Source organism: Phascolarctos cinereus, unplaced genomic scaffold (assembly GCF_003287225.1).
Source record: "Phascolarctos cinereus isolate Bilbo 61053 unplaced genomic scaffold, phaCin_HiC Scaffold_4;HRSCAF=312, whole genome shotgun sequence".
Lineage (NCBI taxonomy): Eukaryota > Metazoa > Chordata > Mammalia > Diprotodontia > Phascolarctidae > Phascolarctos > Phascolarctos cinereus.
In genome coordinates, this window is record NW_027555847.1 from 462051648 (window position 1) to 462070219 (window position 18572).

Here is an 18572-nt window from a genome sequence, read left to right on the forward strand (position 1 = left end):
TCTCCTTGTCCTAATCGACAGTCTTCATGATATGCTGTGGCCAAAAGAAAAAGGAAGATCATTTCCTACTGGCCAGCCTTATGGAGTTGAGAGTCTGTGAACTCACAAAGTTTGTCACCAGGCCTGTATTTGAAGCCCTTCAGTTTTAGTAGGACTAGGCTCACTAGAGCATGTCATCTGAAGATATAGTCAAGTCACTGCTATGACAAAATGATTCAGTGGACTTTGATTCTAGTGGAGGAGCTGGTTCTCAAGAGGCCAAAATAGTAATAAAAGAATGGAAAAACAAAGCTGAAAGAAATATGGCAAGTCAATGGAGAAAAAGGAAGAACAGACCTAGAAGATATTTCTTATTTTTCCTTAAAGGAGTAACCATGAAGGATACTTATTAAGTCTTTGACTGTATGTCAATGCACTACAATTGGTTCTAGGGTGACCCTGCCCTATCGGAGTACAGTACAGTAGTCAATAGTCAAAGGGTGCACAGGGGTGACAGGTCTGTGGTGAACTGAGGCTCTAGAAGGGAAAATTAGGAAAGACCAATTTCCTGAGGTGGAATGTGACAGAATCAATATTTTCTGGTTGTTCTCTACAGGTACAATGTGAAAATAGTATAGTATAGAGGAAAAAGGAGTCATCCGTCCTGTGGGGTATATGTTTCTGGGGGGACATATAGTGGAAATAGGAATCATCAGACTTGAATGTGAATTCCAGCTCTGCTACTTAAAAGTAAGGTGACTTTGGACGAGTCGTTTAACCTTGCTGGTTCTCAGTTTCCTCATTTGTCAAAATGAGGAGGTTTGAATAGATAGATGATCTTTAAAGGACCCTTCCATCTCCAAATGCTATCAGCCTATGTAAATAAACTTTCTCTGGGTATGCTCACTCTTGCTTTCCTTCTCTTTCTTTTGCCATCTTTGTCCTTTTTGTTGTTGTTCAGCCATTTTTCAGTCGTTCCCAATTCCTCATGGCCCTATTTGGGGTTTTCTTGGCAAAGATACTGGAGTGTTTTTCCATTTCTTTCTCCAGCTCATTTTACAGAAGAGGAAACAGGCAAACATAGTTAAGTGATTTGCCCAGGGTCACATTGCTAGTAAGTGTCTGAGGCCAAATTTGAATTGAGGTCCTTCTGATTCCATACCCAGGACTCTACCTGCTGTGCCACCTTAGAACTGGGCATCAATATTTCTCATCAATACCCTTTTGAATGCTTTGCTTTCTAGGATTTACTACTAAGTGGTAACAACTAGGATCTTCTTTGTTGTATTTCCCAGCCTTCTCTTTAAAAGTCTCTTAAAATTTTAACTACTCCCTATGCCTAGAGATATCTTTTAACTTATATTTAATGAAATCTTTCCAGATAACTAGCTGCTATGAAACTCCCAAGTAATTAGAGAAGCCCCCCAAAGAGACTCATTTTTTGGTTCCCTCTAAGAGTATTGTTCTCCACAATAATGAATGCATTTTTCATGTAGTTCAATACACACACACACACACACACACACACACATATATGTATGTATATATATATTTAAAAGTTCTCAAAAATCAGCATGGAATAAATTGTGTGCTGGTTGATGTTTTATTGTGAGTGAGGGGAGTTAAATGCATAATGATTTATCTGAAACCAATGACAAAATGCATGTGTAGGATGCTGTTAGAACTTGCATGCATCACAAGCTAGCGCTTCTCTGTAAAACATGGCAAGGAATAGACATTAGTTGAAATGGACTGGATCATGCAATTATTGGGAAAGCAGCTGCTGGGGAGAATAAAAAAGTCTGAATACCTGTGTGGGTCATAGCTTCCTCCATCTTTATTTCCTGATATAGGAAAATACAAGAGTAACTTTTGTTAGTGTTTAGAATCTGTAAAAACCATTCACAATGTAGTTTTCCATGCATATCATCTAACTCCTAGAAAGAAATATACTGTGTTAAGTACAGACAGGCCTGAGGTCCCAGAGAGGTTTTTGACAAACTAGGTTCAAACCAGAGACTACAAATGATACTTAAAAAAAGTTTCAAGTTGGAAAACACAAAACAGAATTTCCACAAAAGCAAAAAGAGAAAAAGTAAGGAAACTACATTTAAACACAAGGAGAGATTTCCTTCAGAAGTCCATATTACTGATGACCAAAATCAGACCTTGATGTTTAGCAGCCAACACATTGAAAAAAGACTTGGCAATTATGATTTCCCTCAGTACTGGTTTAGTGGCAGATGGGACCATTTAGAGCTACCTGGTAATAAACGTTTGGAATCCTCTCCATCCTATCTCATCACTGAGAAAACTATAAATGTCACCAAACTGTGTGCTCATTCTATCTCTCACAGAGGACACTCTCATGTTCTTGCAAGGAAATACCTTTGGGCATAATGGTTATGAAATTTTCAAGCATTGGATCATGGAGAGAGGACAGGATTTGAAGTCAAAGGACCTGAAGTTAAGTCCATTTCCTCACTAAGTTACCTTGGGCAAGTCATTTGCCTCTCCAAGCCCCTTGTTTCTTATCTGTAAAATGGGGAGAATAAGACCCACAGTACTTACCTCCCGCAATGATGAGGACCAAATGAAATAACATGAACTGAAATACTTTGTAAACCTTAATGTCCTCTACCAATGTCAGCTATTATTATTATTATCTGTATTCAGAGCTCAGCAGGAGTGGCAGTATCTCTCTAATGGAAGCCTTAATCAGGTAGGAAGGCAGGATGTTAGCTTGAATATATCCCTTTTTTATGAAGGCTGAAGAAAGTAGGGTAACCCTAGACAAAATTTTTCAAGGTCACCATACCCTTAAAAAGAATAAAGAAAACCAAAAGGTCCATCCCAATTTCCTTGCAGCTGGCTGTCAATTAATCTCATTCAAATATCAGCTGCTAACTAAAGTATAACTCTTCCTTTGAGGGTCTTGAATTTCCCTGGGGGCTCCTGATGAGACTTTGGGACCTGAATAAAGTTATAATGGTGAAATGATCTACAGAGGGGTTGCTATTTAGGGGCAGGTGACCAACCACTTAGTATACCTTCTCGACCCACATGGAAGGTGACCAGCTGACAACTCAGAAGCACAAATAATCACTCTGAAAATAGGTTATCCCCAAATGGCTCAGCTACTTGCCCTAATGGTTCTTTCTGTACCCCTGGTATCCTTTGTAGTGCTTCTCACTACTGGCTTGTTTTGGCCTTTTCCTATACAGTAAGACTGATTGCTTTCCTTACCTTTCTACTCTTCCCGTTTTCCTTTACAGCTATTAAAATACTGGGAAGTGGAATCTCCAAGTTAACATTTCTGGGTGATAGAAGAAGAGAAACTAGGCATGCTCATTAACCATGAAAGATGGGGGCAGGGAGAGAAGGGGCCAACTTGTTAGTTGTACCCTGGGAGAAAATGAGTTGATAGTACAGTGCTACACCCCAGGGAGGAAATAATCTGACTGATTCCACACAGACCCATTTACCGTGTCTAGATCCCAAGTTAATGAGCTGCTCAAGAAGCTCTAATTTCAGATACTATTCCAACTGATTGTTTGAAATTTTCATTAAGGGGCATGGGAGACACTTGCAAATGAGTCTAATTCACTTTGTCAGATGAACTGGAACCCAGCTGGGGCAATTCCAACTGCAAATAGGCAGACACTGGCTATTGTCTGAGCCAGCCCAGTGTCCTTCAGGAAAGAGGATACCCTCATTTACTTAAAGTACAGCTCATGCCTATTGACAAGAATAACAAACAAACCCCCAAAGCTTTCATAACCGTTATCCCATCCTCCTGTAGATGCCTCTGTTGGGAATCAAAGCTTGTTAACAAAATTGGACCTGTTGGAGAGGGTGGAGTGAAACTCTTACCAACTCTGAAAGGTCGATTGCATTACATTTCATTAATGGCTTCCTCCAAACTGGGATATTAAATCTGACTATGAACTCCCTTGAGAGTTTTCCAAAATATTTTTCCATATACATAAAAGTTTCAGATGAAGAAATTTTGGTAATAAAGGAACTAAAATAATATCTTTGAAATATGGAAATATTATACATATAAATAGATATCTAATTAACTATAACTATACATATATGTGTATATATATATATAAATACATATAAGTCTGTATATGTATATATGGTATGTAGATGTGTATATAATATCTATGAGATATATATATATATAGATATATATATATCTAGATATATATATCTAGATATCTAGATATTTCCCATAGTAAGCACTTAACAAATTATTTCTTCTTATATGATTTCTATAGACCTAAATCTATCTATCTATCTATCTATCTATCTATCTATCTATCTATCTATCTATCTATCTATCTGTCTGTCTGTCTGGCTCTCTGATAGATATGTATGAAAGTCAGTATCAGATACTAGAATCTAGTAACTAGATAAAGACTTGGCCTCAAAGCCAAGAAGACCTGAGTTCAGGTCCTGCTTCTTACACATACTGTCAAAATACTAATAGCTAATCCTAGGGCAAGTATGTCCCTGGGCAAGTCACTTAAGCATTCTCTGAGTTCAAGGCCTATGGTATCAAACTTAAATTGAAACCAGGGCCTCTAATTTTCTGTATACAGAAGAGTCCCTGCAGGCCACATACTGATTCATTTTAAAAGGTAATATTATCTTTGTTTTATTGTATTTTTGTCTATTTTGTTCAATATTTCCCAATCACATTTTAATTTGCTTCGGGAAGCACTGGGGAGAACAGGGCCCAAGCCCCATCTCTGCTCTAGGCTATTCTCCAAGACTAAGTGGTCAAGCCTGTAGTCTCCAGCCTTGGTAGAGGGAACTTCCCTACTCAGGAAGCTAGGAATTCCTTGCGCCAATAAAATCCCACAGGCCTTGTCCCTTTCCCATCCATACACATATACATCTTCTCCCTTACCTGCTTCAAGTCCCTTAGGCCTTGGATTGCACTGTTTATAACCCTGACAGCTTCTCAGCTCCATCAGCTGGATGTGCAACTGGTTCAAGATGCCTCTTTCTACTGTGTGGACTGTATTTGTGAGCTGGAGGTAAAGAAGAGGAAGGGTCAGGCAGAGAAAATTGACTCAAATTCTCTCTTTAATATTGGATTTCGTATGAACTTCAGAAAAAGGAAAGGGCTTTGTTTACCTGGTAGGGATCTGTATTCATATCAAAATATTCCAAGAAGCCAGTAGCAAACTCACAGAAAAGGAAGTTGTGCGTCTCATTGACTGTTCGCAGACACCAGTAGGTATTGTTGTTAGAGCTTGTGCAGGCACAGAAAGATCCCACTGTTGGGCAGGGAAAAAATGGTGAATGAGCTAGGGTGTAACATTGTCGCAGAATTTTAAGCCGATGGTGTTTTATCAGATTTAAACCCACGTTGCTTATTTTCTTTCTTATAGGACTGGTGGTATAGGTTTTTCCCTCTTGGTAGTCAAACTTGGAGATTAAAGGCATGCTAATTACTTACTCAAGTAACAAAAATTTAAGAAGTATCTGATATGTGCCAGGCATATATGTGCTAAAGATACAAATAGAACCTGCCCTCAAGGAGCTGACATTCTTCCCGCAGGATACAGGCATTTTGCTAGGTGACCCTGGGCAAGTCACTTAGCCATTGTTTGCCTCAGTTTCCTCAACTGCAAAATGGGGATAATAATAACATCTACCTTGTAATTATGATCAGAAGATATAATATTCGTAAAAAACACAGCACATAGTAGGAGCTAAATAAATGCTATCACCCTTCCCCTTCCATGTTCATGGACTATTTTGACAGTTTTTAGAAATAGTTTTTTCTTGTGTACCAGAGTGTCAAAGGAAAAGTATCTGGAGTAAAAAGAACGGGAAAAAAATAGCCCTAAGACTAGTGAAAGATTAAATAAAAATGGTGAACTAAAACGTCACTTATGCACCAATCTAAGGTGACGGGTCACCCATAACACAAAGTTCTCAACCTAAAAGTCTTTTCAGTAGAGGGCCTGTAGGGAAGAGAGAAGGTTGGGTTTGATTCTCTTGGAGCAGTAGAGACAGAGCTGAAACAGACCCTCAAGATTCTCTGGTTCTTACTGTTCACAAGCAGGAATCAAATACCTACTCCATACAAGCTCCTCTGCTAGGGATACAAATAAGAACAAGACATGGGATCCCACCCCTAAGGAGATCACCCAGTTATCTTCCCCACTTGGCCTCTTTCCCTGCTCCTCGGGCTGCTGCCACTCAGCTTGGGACCTTACCGCCAGGGTTTGGCATCGGGGAGTGAGGGAAACGTCTAAAGAGATGGCTCAAGAACCCTTAGGATGCGATTGCAGATATATAACCTATTTAAAATTCTTACCTTTTTAGGGAGGGGGAAGGGAGGGAAAAAGAAGAAAATTTGGAACTCAAAATTTAAAAAAAATGGATGTTAAAAATTGTCTTTACATGTAATTGGAAAAAAACACAATGCTATTTAAAAAAAGAATCTTCATGATTCTTCTTACCATTCCCGTGATTTCTAAGATCAAAACACCCTTCCCTAGACACCTGGTCCTCTACGTGTGTAATCTCTTTATGTGTTGTTCTTTCCCGAGGGCAGGGACTGTATTTTGTATCTGTATCTATAGCATGTGTCATAGTGCTTGGTGTACGGTAAATGCTTGACAAACAATTTATCATTGATTTATTTATATGCAAAGAACAACAGCTGGTCTTTCTGGGTTGGACCATGAGCTCTCTTAGTCATTTGTTATTTTCTGGTGCCAATGAACGTGCATCTAGTGCCACCTGGAAAAGAGTTGGCTGCTACATGAAAGTGTGTTATATGTTGTATTAGAGTGGTCATTGGCTATACACGTTTATGGTATACAAACTGAAAATTCCTTATAGCAAGAGGTTTTTTTTTTTTGGCAATTGGGGTTAAATGACTTGCCCAGGGTCACACAGCTAGTGTTTGGTCTGAAGTCAGATTTGAACTCAGGTCCTCTTGACTTCAGGGCCAGTGTGCTATCCACTGTGCCACCTAGCTGCCCCAAGAGTTCTTAACCTTTTTCTGTGTGTCACGATCTACTTTGTTAATCTGGTTAAAGCCCATGGCCATTTGTTTTAAATGCATGAAATGAAATACATAGGATTACAAAGGAAATGAATTATTTTGAAATACAGTTATCAAAATATTTAAAACAACAACAAAACAAATTCAAGATCTCCAGTTATGAAATCCTCCATTAGAGGAACCAGTTATGAAACTCTGCCATTACAGACCTAGTGAACATATCATGGAGAAGTACCAGGAAAGCCCCCTCTCTTAGTCATATCTGCTGCCTGCCCTAGGCAGCGGGTCTTTGCGGGACACACTACCAGGCAATATGGGGATAGCACGAGTAACAAGCCTAAGGAGGGATATAACATTCTCTCCTTCTCCTCTGATGTGCCAGCTATGTAAGTACATAAGGGAAAGGAGGATAAATTAGCTAAAATCCAGAGTTAGTGTTGAGAAATTTGCTCTCAACAAGTTAAATCCTTTCAAATGATTAAAATCTCTATTTGTTGTATTCTCTGTTCATCAGTTTGCTTCTCATTCCTTCGTGTCTATAAAATCAATATAGACAATACATGTCTTTATAGAATTGTAGGGCCATCAGACTCAGAGTTAGAAGGTACCTCACAGGTATCCAACTGGCACCACAATAGAAATCCCCTCTACAACATCCCTGATAAGTAGACACGCCAATTTTTGCTTGAAGACCCCTAGTAATGAGGACTGTACTATTTGTGAGGTCAGCCCAATTGCCCTTTAGTTGTAATTCTAAGTGTTAGGAAATTTTTCCTTGCGTGGAAAATATAGTTTGCATGCAAGCCAATGCAAAATATAAGCATTCATTTAAAAAGTGCACATTTGGCATTATACCTCATCTGCATGAAATGTTTTCTATTTTATTTTGGGTATGCAATTTAAACTAAATGGGAACATTTGTGGGGAAAGAATATATACTATTCTAAGATGGGAATCTGGGAGAAAATTAGCCTTGCCACATAAAATATGGACTACTTAAGGAAAACAAAATAAAACCATCTAAGCTGTCTTTGTAAAAAAATAATAAAATGTGTCCCTTTTGAATCGGCACAGATTCCTGTGTCAAGTGAAGTACACAAAGTACACGAAGAAGAGATTCTTACAGTTCCAAAATGGTGCTGTTTGCCAGTGGTTGTTGTCATGTGTGAAACAAGTAAGTCCAGGCAGGCTGCACTCATCCCCCTTCTTTTGCCTCTTCTTCTCTTTCCTCTCCTTCTTCCTTCTCCGATTCTCTTTGAAAAGCTGTAGTTTGCTATCCACTTCTTGAGCAGCCTCTCTATTCAAAGAGAAGGGATTTTTGAATTATTTAAAAGTACTTTCTCTAAAAAAAATTAAAAAGATCCTCATTATAATTCCTACTGTTTAGAGACATCTAGTTAGATTATTCTTTCTCAAGAAAATGCGAGTTTCAATAAAAGTAAAAGTAAACTTTGTTAAATAGCAATCTTTTTAGAGTTTTATGGGTTGTGTAACATATTTGTGAAATGTTATTTTTCTATAGATTTTATTTTATAATGACTTGGATCTTTGATTTCATTAATATAGAGATCTCCTGGTCTGAAAACTCTGTCCACTGATGCAGATTGATAACTTATCTGTATTTTAGAGGCACTAAGAATGGTCTGCTCACACCTTTGTGATATAGTCAAATAGCTTGTATCTGACTGAGGCAGGTCTTCCTGACTTCAAAGCTGACGCTTTATTCACTATGTCATACTCTCTCCATATTTTTGTTAATTTAATTAAGTAGAGTAAATGTGGAAGTCCTTTTTGTTCTTTAATTCCCTTGAACTGGACATTTCCTCATTCAGTCTCAATCTTCTTTTCAGAAAGTTTCAAATATCCCTTCTCTGTCCTCCTTTCCTCTTCCTTCTCTCTGTTTCTCTCTTCTTTCTCTCACGTAGCTTACAATCCCATTTCCCCCTTCCATCTTTTTTTCATTTTTCTACATTCTACATTTTTTTCATTTTTCCACATTCTACATTTCTACATTCAATACTGTTGTTACTGTAGCAGAAAACCTTAGAATTAGCTGAGGAGGCCTACACCACCCCTCTTTGTCTTTTTTCTCACATGGCAACATAATGAGGACAGCAGGCTATGCACATCACATATATTAGCTGGGTGCTCCAGGGTGGAGAGAATTGAATTAGACTCTGATAATGAGCTTCAGATGAGTGACCTCGAATGGATTCTCACGATACTTTGAGGTGATGTCTTGACTGATTGATTTTCACTGTCCTGGGCATATAGTAAACATTGACTGTTTTTGCTGATGGCACCACTAACAACTGGAAAGTTGCCACTTGACACACTATTTTATTGCTACCCCCCCCAACTATTCCCAAAGGGGACCACTTACTTGAACGGGTGAAGGTGGCTCTTCAATTTCTCTTGGGCTTTCACACCTTTTTCTTTATTATAATAGCTACAGGCAACAGGATTAAAAAGTGAGTTTTCATACATTTCCATTTGATTACATTTAATTCATTTTCTGTAAACAAAGCAAAAAATAGAAAGGTAACATGGCTAGGACTGGCAAAAGCTTCTGTTTAAAGGGACTGTGCCTCACACCTACTGCTTAGATTTATAGTGTACTTAATTTTATTTAAATAGCCTCAGTCATTATTATGTGCAATAGTACATTAAACATAATAAGCTTAGTAATAGAGAGACATAACCCCCACTATAATGACCTGAGCCAGTACCAATAGCTAATGAGTTTCCAGAGCAGACGTTACCAGCAGGCTGCAGCAAAGAAGCCATTACCTCTGCTTGTTACAATCACATTCATCAGGCTTTCTTCTCTTCAGGTGTCCTCTCACTTCTCTTAAATTCTTAATTTTATCTTGGAGAGCTTCAATCTGGGGAATACATTGGGGATTAATTGTATTTTAAGGCCAATAGCCCTTTAGAATTTTCCTTTGAGCAAAATGCTTTCTCACTTCAGTTTTTTTTTCTTTTGCCATAAGCATACATTAAACCACTTAATAAATTTGGGCCTATTCTGGGAAAAGGTCACAGTACTCTTCACATTCTACCAAAGGTAGAACACTTTTCACACTTGATGCAAGTTTGTTTCCTAACAGATACATGGTATCATTGGCCTGGAAGGCATAAAAAAGAGTCATCAAATCATCCTTTGCTTGTTTCCTCAAAGTGCTCATGGAATGGTAGAAAGAGCAGGAGGACCTGACTTTAGATCTTGGCTCTGCTCACACTTCCTTGTGATTTAACCTTGATCAAATTACTTTATCTTTTCTGAATCTTGCTTGTTGTGTGACCTTGAGCCAGTCACTTAATCTCTTGGGACCTCTGTTTCTTTATTTGTAAAAGTGAATAATAATAATAATAATAATAATGTCTATCTCCAGGTTTGATGGGAAGATCAAATGAAATAATGTTTAAAGTGCTTTCCAAACCTTAATATCCCATTTAAATACTATTTATTATTAAGTGGTTACTATAGGCAAGGTCCTGTGTTAGATGCTGATACTAATATTTGCAATCCCTAGCTCACAGAGTTAGGAGAGAGGAGTTATTATTATGTTTAGTATTTTACATGCAATTATAATACATACTAGGTATTAAACCCATCAAATGATCAATAAAAAATAGCTTCCCAGCCATCCAGTTGAATTTGGAATAGACATTTAAATCCCAGCTAACCTCCTTATCGATGTATGCCTTGTGGTCTTTCCAGGCTCTGGCTGATTGATATAGTTCTCTCTCACAATGGATTGTGTCATTTGGAAGAATAAAGCACCTATAGGAAAGACCAAAGAAGAGAACTTTATTTTTCTCCTGAACCAGTTAATCTAGATACAAGCAACAAATCAATGAATACAAGCTAATCAATAGAGAATTATGAATGTAATGCCTCTTGGCTATAAATGTGGGTGTCCAGAACCGGGTCAGTTGGAATCACTGCCAAGGACATGCTAGACACTGGACAGACTTAATATTATTCCCAAAATATACAAATCAACAAAAAGAAATTTTAGCTTTTAGAAAACACCAGCTAATACACCTGAAGAAGTGACTGGGCTGGGGTTCAAAATGCTGCAAAAGACTTGGTGTAAAGAATCATTTAATTAAAAGGACCATAACTATCTGTAATCCTTTTCTACCGAGATCATTTTTAACCAATTCTTTCATTTTTGCCCATTTGAATGCCACAAAGAAAGAGACCCAGGGAGACAAGGAAGGTGGGCTGATCAATAAATAAGGAATGAGGGAAGAACAACATGATTAAAGAGCATGGCTGCTTTTTGGTACTATAAAGATGACAGGATGCAATAATTAAAATTTCATAGCTAAGCAGTGTTTTTATAACACAAAGGAATAAGGAATGATAAAGAAATTATATGACATTCCTACAGAGGTCCTTCTTAAAAAAGCAAAGATGGCTAGATATAGTCAAAGATGGTTATATTTAGGTGTGGAGGGTATATGGGTATGAGAAACAGATCGGAAGAACAAACTGAGAGTATTAGCACTTTGCTGAAGCCGTTCATTCCCCAGTTCTTTCCCATGGGCTTAACCTCCAAAAAGCAAGACATGCTAGACTAGCTGGGTGCCGATCTAATTAACTCAAGTATTTCTCCTCCCTAATTCCATTCCCCCATCCACTCTATTTCCCTGGAAACCTATCCAGGAGACCCCACTTTTTGATTATGCCCCAGCTACCACTGCCACAAGAGTAATACAACAGACTGAATAATAGTAGCCATGTATCCAGGAAAAAAGTGTTGGCTTAGTAGTGCAAATAATTAGCCCCATCTGTTTTCTCTCCTTTCAGCACTCCCCATGGTGATAGCAGCTCAAGGGCATATGCTCTGCCTGCTATGTTAAGATATAGCAATATTATTGCGGCTTCTTGGATTCCCAGTAGAATAAGCCTGAATATGAAACTGAATCAAAATCAGACCTCTAAAACTTCTGTTCCCTGTATCCCCCACTGCTTTTTTAGCCACTAGCTGCTAACCACCGCCAATTATTCTCTCACTAACACTGAGCTGCATTTTTTTCTTGTAGTGGTATGAAGAAGGTAATAATGATGATGATGATGATGATATGTAGCAGGTTAACTTGAAAATAATTCCTCTGAATATCTAAGCGTTCATACTTATGTGTCACTCGGACAGTATCTGACTGTCCCACTGCATTGGGGCCGTCAGCCAGCATTAATTCACCGTCACCACCAACAGCAGCAGCATTGTGGACTCCTGGAGACTTAAGGCCTTCGTCATGGCGCTTTGAAATACTTCTTGGGCGCAACAGTTGCAGTTCTTCTTCTTCTAAGTTGATATCATATATTTCTCCTTCAAATTCCACAGATAGGGAGCGGGTTTGGCGAGTATGAACAAACCTTGGCTTGTATTCTGCAAGGAAGGGAAGGCAAGTTAACACTGACACCAAGATAAAATTGTATAGCTAAAGAAAATGGAAGGATTGAAATGGTAATTTGGTATGGCAGGCCCCTTTGAATGTGGAGAATACTCATACTCTGTATAGATTCCCCAACAAATTTATATGTTTGAGCTGATTGAAATTAGTTTCCACAGTTAATTAAATCAGTCCAACAGGGTACAACTATACTATTAGTATACTATTAGTCCAGTTGATAGAACTATATATATATACTTACACACATGTGTGTGTGTGTGTGTGTGTGTGTGTGTGTGTGTGTGTGTATACATGGGAAAATTCAATGTTCCAGAAACTACCTCTTTGCATAAATGATAGTGAATGACTCAGTGAAGAAAATGTTAATTTTTTAAGATATCTACCAACCAACCTATTATTATTATCTTGCAGTTAGCTAAAGGATAATGATGCCAATATTGGGGAAAATTGTGAGAACTCAATATATTTCTTTGATAACTATCATTTGCTAGTTTTTAAGAGACAATATATTATACTGAAAAGAGAACTTTCCTTGAAATCATGAAGAGACAGGTTAAAGTCCTATCCCTGACATAATCTAGCTCAATGAGCAGAGACAAGTCACTTAATCTCTTAGGTAATTCTAAAAGATTTTAAGTTCTAGAGAAGTTACTGATTTGCATCAGTGAAGGGAATTTCCTACATCAATGGAGTCATGGGCTTGGACCAAATCACAGCCCTTCTACCCTGAATATTATTTACTGTTGTTGTTATTTTGCTATAGTACATGAGATTTGCCATGTGAGACCTAGCTATCATCTTGGTGAAAGCCATCACTGTCTCATGCCTGGACTGTTTCAAGAGACTTGTGGTTGGTCTCCCTGCCTAGAGTTTTTTCCTCTAGTCTAATTTAGCTTTAATTCAGTTGCCAAAGTAATTTTCTTAAAGCATAGGTCTGACCATGTCATCCTGCTACTCAATAAATTCTAATGACTCCCTATTATTTCAGGATCAAATGTAAAAATCCTCTGTCTTTAAAAAACCTTCACAATGTAACCCTTTTTTACCTTTCCAGTCTTATTCATTACTCTGCTCAATGTAATCTATGATCCAGAAACATTGACCTACTTGCCTTCTTTCTGTTCTTCATATACCACATCACATCTCCCAACTCCAAGCCTTTTGCACTGGCTGTCCCCCCCACCTGGAATGCTCTCCCTCCTCACTTTCTAGCTTGCTTCAAGACTCAGCTTTGAGCTCTCCTTACTTCTATTTTCCTCACTGCTAGTACCTCCCCTCTGGGATTATCTTCCATTTTGTACTGCATATTGTCTTGTTTGCACATAGTTGTTTGTGTGTTCTTTCCTTTATTAGAATATGAGCTCCTTGATGGTAAGAATAATGTTTTTGTCTTTCTTTGTATCCACAGTGTTTAAGACAGTGCTTGGCACATAGTAAATGTTAAATATTGCTTGTTAACTAAATCTGGGGTACCACCTCACACCTATCATATCGGTTAATATCACAAAAAAGGAAAATGATAAATGTTGGAGGAGATGTGAGAAAAATGAGACATTAATGCACTGTTGGTGGAGCTATGAACTGATCCAACAATTCTGGAAAGCAATTTGAAATTATATCCAAAGGGCTATAAAACTGTGCAAACCCTTTGATCCAGCAATACCACTGCTAGGTCTGTATTCCAAAGAGACAAAAAAGGAAAAGAATCTATTTGAAACAAAAATATTTATAGCAGCTTTTTTTTTTTGTGGTGGCAAGGAATTGGAAATTGAGGGGATGCCCAGTAATTGGGGAATGGCTGAACAAGTTGGGGTATATGATTGCAATGGAATAATATTGTGCTATAAGAAGGGATGAGCAGGCAGATTTCAGAAAAACCTGGAAAGACTTAAACAAACTGATACAAAGTTAAGTGAGCAGAACCAGAAGAACATTGTACACAGTAATAGCAATATTGTATGATGAAGAACTGTGAATGACAACTATCCTCAGTAATACAACAATCCAAGACAATCTCAAAGGACTTGTGATGAAAAATGCTATTCCCCTTCCAGAGAAAGAACCAATATTGTGTGAATACAGAATGAAATATGCTATTTCTCTCTCTCTCTCTCTGTTCCCCTTCCTTCCTTCCTTCCTTCCTTCCTTCCTTCCTTCCTTCCTTCCTTCCTTCCTTCCTTCCTTCCTTCCTTCCTTCCTTCCTTCCTTCCTTCCTTCCTTCCTTCCTTCCTTCCTTCATCTTCTTGCACAAAATGACTAATATGGAAATATTTTACATAACTGCATATGTATAACCTATTTCAGATTGCTTACTCTCTCAGAGAAGAGGAGGAGAAGGAAGGAGGGATAGAATTTGGAAGTCAAAACATTAAAAAAAAGAATGTTAAAAATTGTTTTTATGTGTAATTGGGAAAAAATAAAATATTGCTAAAGAAAAAATGCTTATTAACTGCCTGAAAAGCATGTAGATCCTGTGAAGCACACTAAGATGGCATTATTTTCCTAAACCTCTATAGACCCCCTGGCATAGAAATAAGGGATACATAATAGTCACTGAATCAAAATGTACAACTGTCTATGTCCCTTTGAGGGGAAGCTCATCAAACCCTAAATGTGAACAAACAAGGTCACTGGAGAATTTAATCAATGGGAAAATGGGACATTTATACCATTCTATTCCATGGAATTTGGACATTTTAAGCAAATTTTAATTTTAGGCACATGTTGAAAAATCTGGCCTCATTCAAAATAAACTAGTCTAAATTTTGCTAACATGTGATTCAGTCCTTAAAATAAATGTGACCTGAAATTCAATGCAGCATTATTTATAGTTAAGGCCCAGGATGATAAACTATAAATTCTTTTTTTTCTTTTTTGGCTAGACAATGGGGTTAAGTGACTTGCCCAGGATCACACAGCTAGTAAATGTTATGTGTCTGAGGCCGGATTTGAACTCAGGTCCTTCTGAATCCAGGGCCGGTGATCTATCCACTACACCATCTAGCTGCCCCATGACAAACTATAAATTACTCTAACAATGCACCTCTGCCTGTAAGCTGATCTAGGAAGTTAAGCCAGGGCAAGGGAGCTGTAGAGCTTTGCTTCTTGGGATATATTAAACCTGACTTACCCACTAATAGAGAAAATGTCTAGACATTGATATCGCCCCAGATATCTGCGTAATCTCTGACTCTGGAGTAATTACTGCTGTACATAACAGTGTTCAATTTCCAAACCAGCTTGGAAATGAAAATAATCACAGAAATAAGGCACTTCCCAAAGTAAGCCACAAGATGGCAGTAGACATTCATTTATAGGCCATTCCTGCTTTGCACTTGGATTGGCCTTTACTCAGGATCTCACTGGTGTTGCTCTGCTGTCTGCTTGAGAGGACAATGTATTAATAAAATTAACAGGGATGCTGGCCAGGGACAGTGTGATCCTCAAAGTATTCAACAGGGTTCCTCTTGAATTGTGCTAATTTGAACCATATCCACCAACCTAAATAACACTAATTTGTCCTTATCTAAAGAACAGAGAAAATAGACCCAATCAGATATTCTGAAGTAAATGTATCTCATACGAATGTAGCCTCTCACACACTGTTTCCTGCTATACCTACAACTTAGGTGCCCTACAGGTGATTATGAAGGATCTGGGATTTTCAGGGCCCATCTTTTCAGTCTATTGAGGGTACCTGTCTATGACTGAGTACATAATTACTAGGGAATTGCCTGAGGCATTTCCAGATAAAGTGGCTTGCCTAAAGCCACATGGTTTATAAGTGTCTGAAGTGAATTTAAACTCAGAACATGCAGATTTCAATTCCAGTTCTTTCTACAACCTCACACTTCCTCTATCAGAGAATCATAGGGTCACAGATTTAGATCACCTTAGAAGTCATCTAGTCCAACATCCTCAGAAACTGAGGCCTAAAGTGGTTAAGTGAGATGCCAAAGGTCACACAGGTAGTTCATAGCAGAGTTACCATTCAAATCTATGTCCATTCCCCAATTCCATAGCACCATCTACATTTGTTGTTGTTGGAGACAAAAGCCTGCTGTCCAACAACTGGCTAAAGCAAATGCTTTGGTTCTATGGCTAAGTCAAAGCAGTCTTAGCAATATTGCTTTTAGGTCAATGTGTGGGAATTTTATTTCCCTGTAGCTATAGAAAAGGTCAGCTAGGAGGCACAGTGGATAGAGCATTGGACTTGGAATCAGGAAGACTCACCTTCATGAGTTCTAATCCAGCTTCAGACACTTACTAGATTAGCTGTGTGATCCTGGGCAAGTTATGTAACCCTGTTTGCTTCAGTTCCACATCTGTAAAATGAACTGGAGAAGAAAATGGCAAACCACTCCAGTATTTTTGCCAAGAAAATACCAATGTGGGGTCACAAAGAATCAGATGCTACTGAAATGATTCAATAACAACAAAGCTCCAGAAATAGTAATGGGGTACATAAAAACACAAGCAAGTAGGCAAAGAGAGATAGTCCAGATGGGGCCCAGGCATTCCATGAAGGAACATTTCTCTCTATTATGCCAGAGTGGTTACTACTTCCCCCCTTTCAATGGCCACTTAAGTGGAGGATGGGGAGAAAATGCAGTAAGGTGCAATGAAAGCTCTCTGAACTTAAGAGTCATAGGTACTGAGTTTGAATCTCACCTCTGCCATGTTACTGTGATTTTGAGCAAATCACTTAACTTTTCTGGGTCTAAGTTTCTTTGACTATAAAATGAGAATATTAGAGTTGATGCCCTCTAAGTTTCCTTCTGGTTTTAGATCTAAGGATAATTGCATGTATGTATATGCATATGTATACATACATATGTATGTATATATATATATGTCTATCTATATATATGTGTGTATGTGTGTGTGTGTTTGTGTGTATGTATGTATGCATGCATACATTGAAGTTCCTTTGAATCTGCTGTATGCTATAAGCCTGATTCCAAGAATCATTTCCTTTGCTAACTGAATGAATTCATTTGTTATTAGCAGAAAAATCTTTTTTTAGAAAATAGAAAAATATTTACAAAGAAAAAAATTGATGAGAATTCTGCTTTTAAACACTAACATGCCATTTAGATTTGTGTGATAGAACAAATAAACCATCCACCAAAGACAAAAATGTAAATACGTGTGTGTGCACACACATATGCACAAGGTTCTGCTAACTACATCCTACCCATTTCCAAAGACTTCCACCTGCTGCTGGGTGGTCATTAGGAAGTCACTTACTTTGAGTGCCATGGTTTCTCAGGAACTGTCTCTGGTTTTTCCTCTGGCTCCTGCTAGCCCGATAATCAGTCTCCCCACAATTACAGTCTTTGTCTTTGTTACTGAAGCCCCGGGAGTGGATACTTCGAGTTCTCTTCCGGATTGCGAGCAGGTCGCTGGATCCTTTACATTTGTGAATTCGAAGTTTGCCAGACGTGTCCTCAAGGCACTGCCACTTCTGCACCAGGAAAAGTAAAAGTTGTTTACTTAGTCCAGATGTTATTTATTAAGACTGTTGTTTCTGTTTTGGGAAAAGCTGGCTGTGTCATTCAAGAGTGAGGGGAGGGCAAGTGATTCCAACAATTCAATTACTTTCTGATCTCTCTTAAGTGTTCCTCCTATCAAGGCAAATAGAGATGACAACAAAATCATTGGAAATTATAATTACCTAAATGACGCCAGAGCCAAAAAATGATCTATAAATCCTGGGATCTAGACAAAACAAGAGTCTTGAATGGGGGATGTATAAGCTCCCAATTCAGCAAACTACAGAGTGCAGCTGTCAAGGCTGTTTTCATCAACTTCTCTTTCTTTGTAAAAACAAACCCTACTCCTTTGTTCTCTACTCTGGAATTGAGAATGTGAGTCAGGGAAGAAAGATAGAGATGAGTGCCATTAAAGACTATTACAAGGAGGGTTAACCTTCATTTACCTTGGCTATTTGAAAACAGATCAGGTTTTCCTGTGCCGTTTTCTTTAGCCATCTCTAAATATTGCACCAGTCACTTCAAGAGCTTCTCAAGAGACGTATATTTCATTTTCTCTTGAGATGTATATGGGGAACTAGAACTGTGTTCTTGTTTCTAGTTTTTTTTTTTATCAAACTTTGCTGCAG

General features: G+C 38.2%; 1 protein-coding gene across 6 annotated transcripts in view; it reads right to left on the minus strand.

Annotated features, from left to right (window-relative positions):
- SULF1 (sulfatase 1) overlaps positions 1-18572 on the minus strand; it is a 200995-nt gene that overhangs the window by 9115 nt on the left and 173308 nt on the right. For 5 of the 6 annotated variants that reach the window (XM_021002089.2, XM_021002091.2, XM_078153361.1 and 2 more), the window contains 9 exons: positions 17699-17915; positions 12168-12423; positions 10709-10805; positions 9809-9903; positions 9402-9467; positions 8143-8315; positions 5131-5273; positions 4901-5024; positions 1790-1823 (listed from right to left, as the gene is read on the minus strand). In XM_021002089.2, the coding sequence (XP_020857748.1) occupies positions 1790-1823; positions 4901-5024; positions 5131-5273; positions 8143-8315; positions 9402-9467; positions 9809-9903; positions 10709-10805; positions 12168-12423; positions 17699-17915 (1205 nt within the window). The remainder of the gene's footprint in view (positions 1-1789; positions 1824-4900; positions 5025-5130; positions 5274-8142; positions 8316-9401; positions 9468-9808; positions 9904-10708; positions 10806-12167; positions 12424-17698; positions 17916-18572) is intronic. The other variant, XM_078153363.1, reaches the window with a different exon arrangement.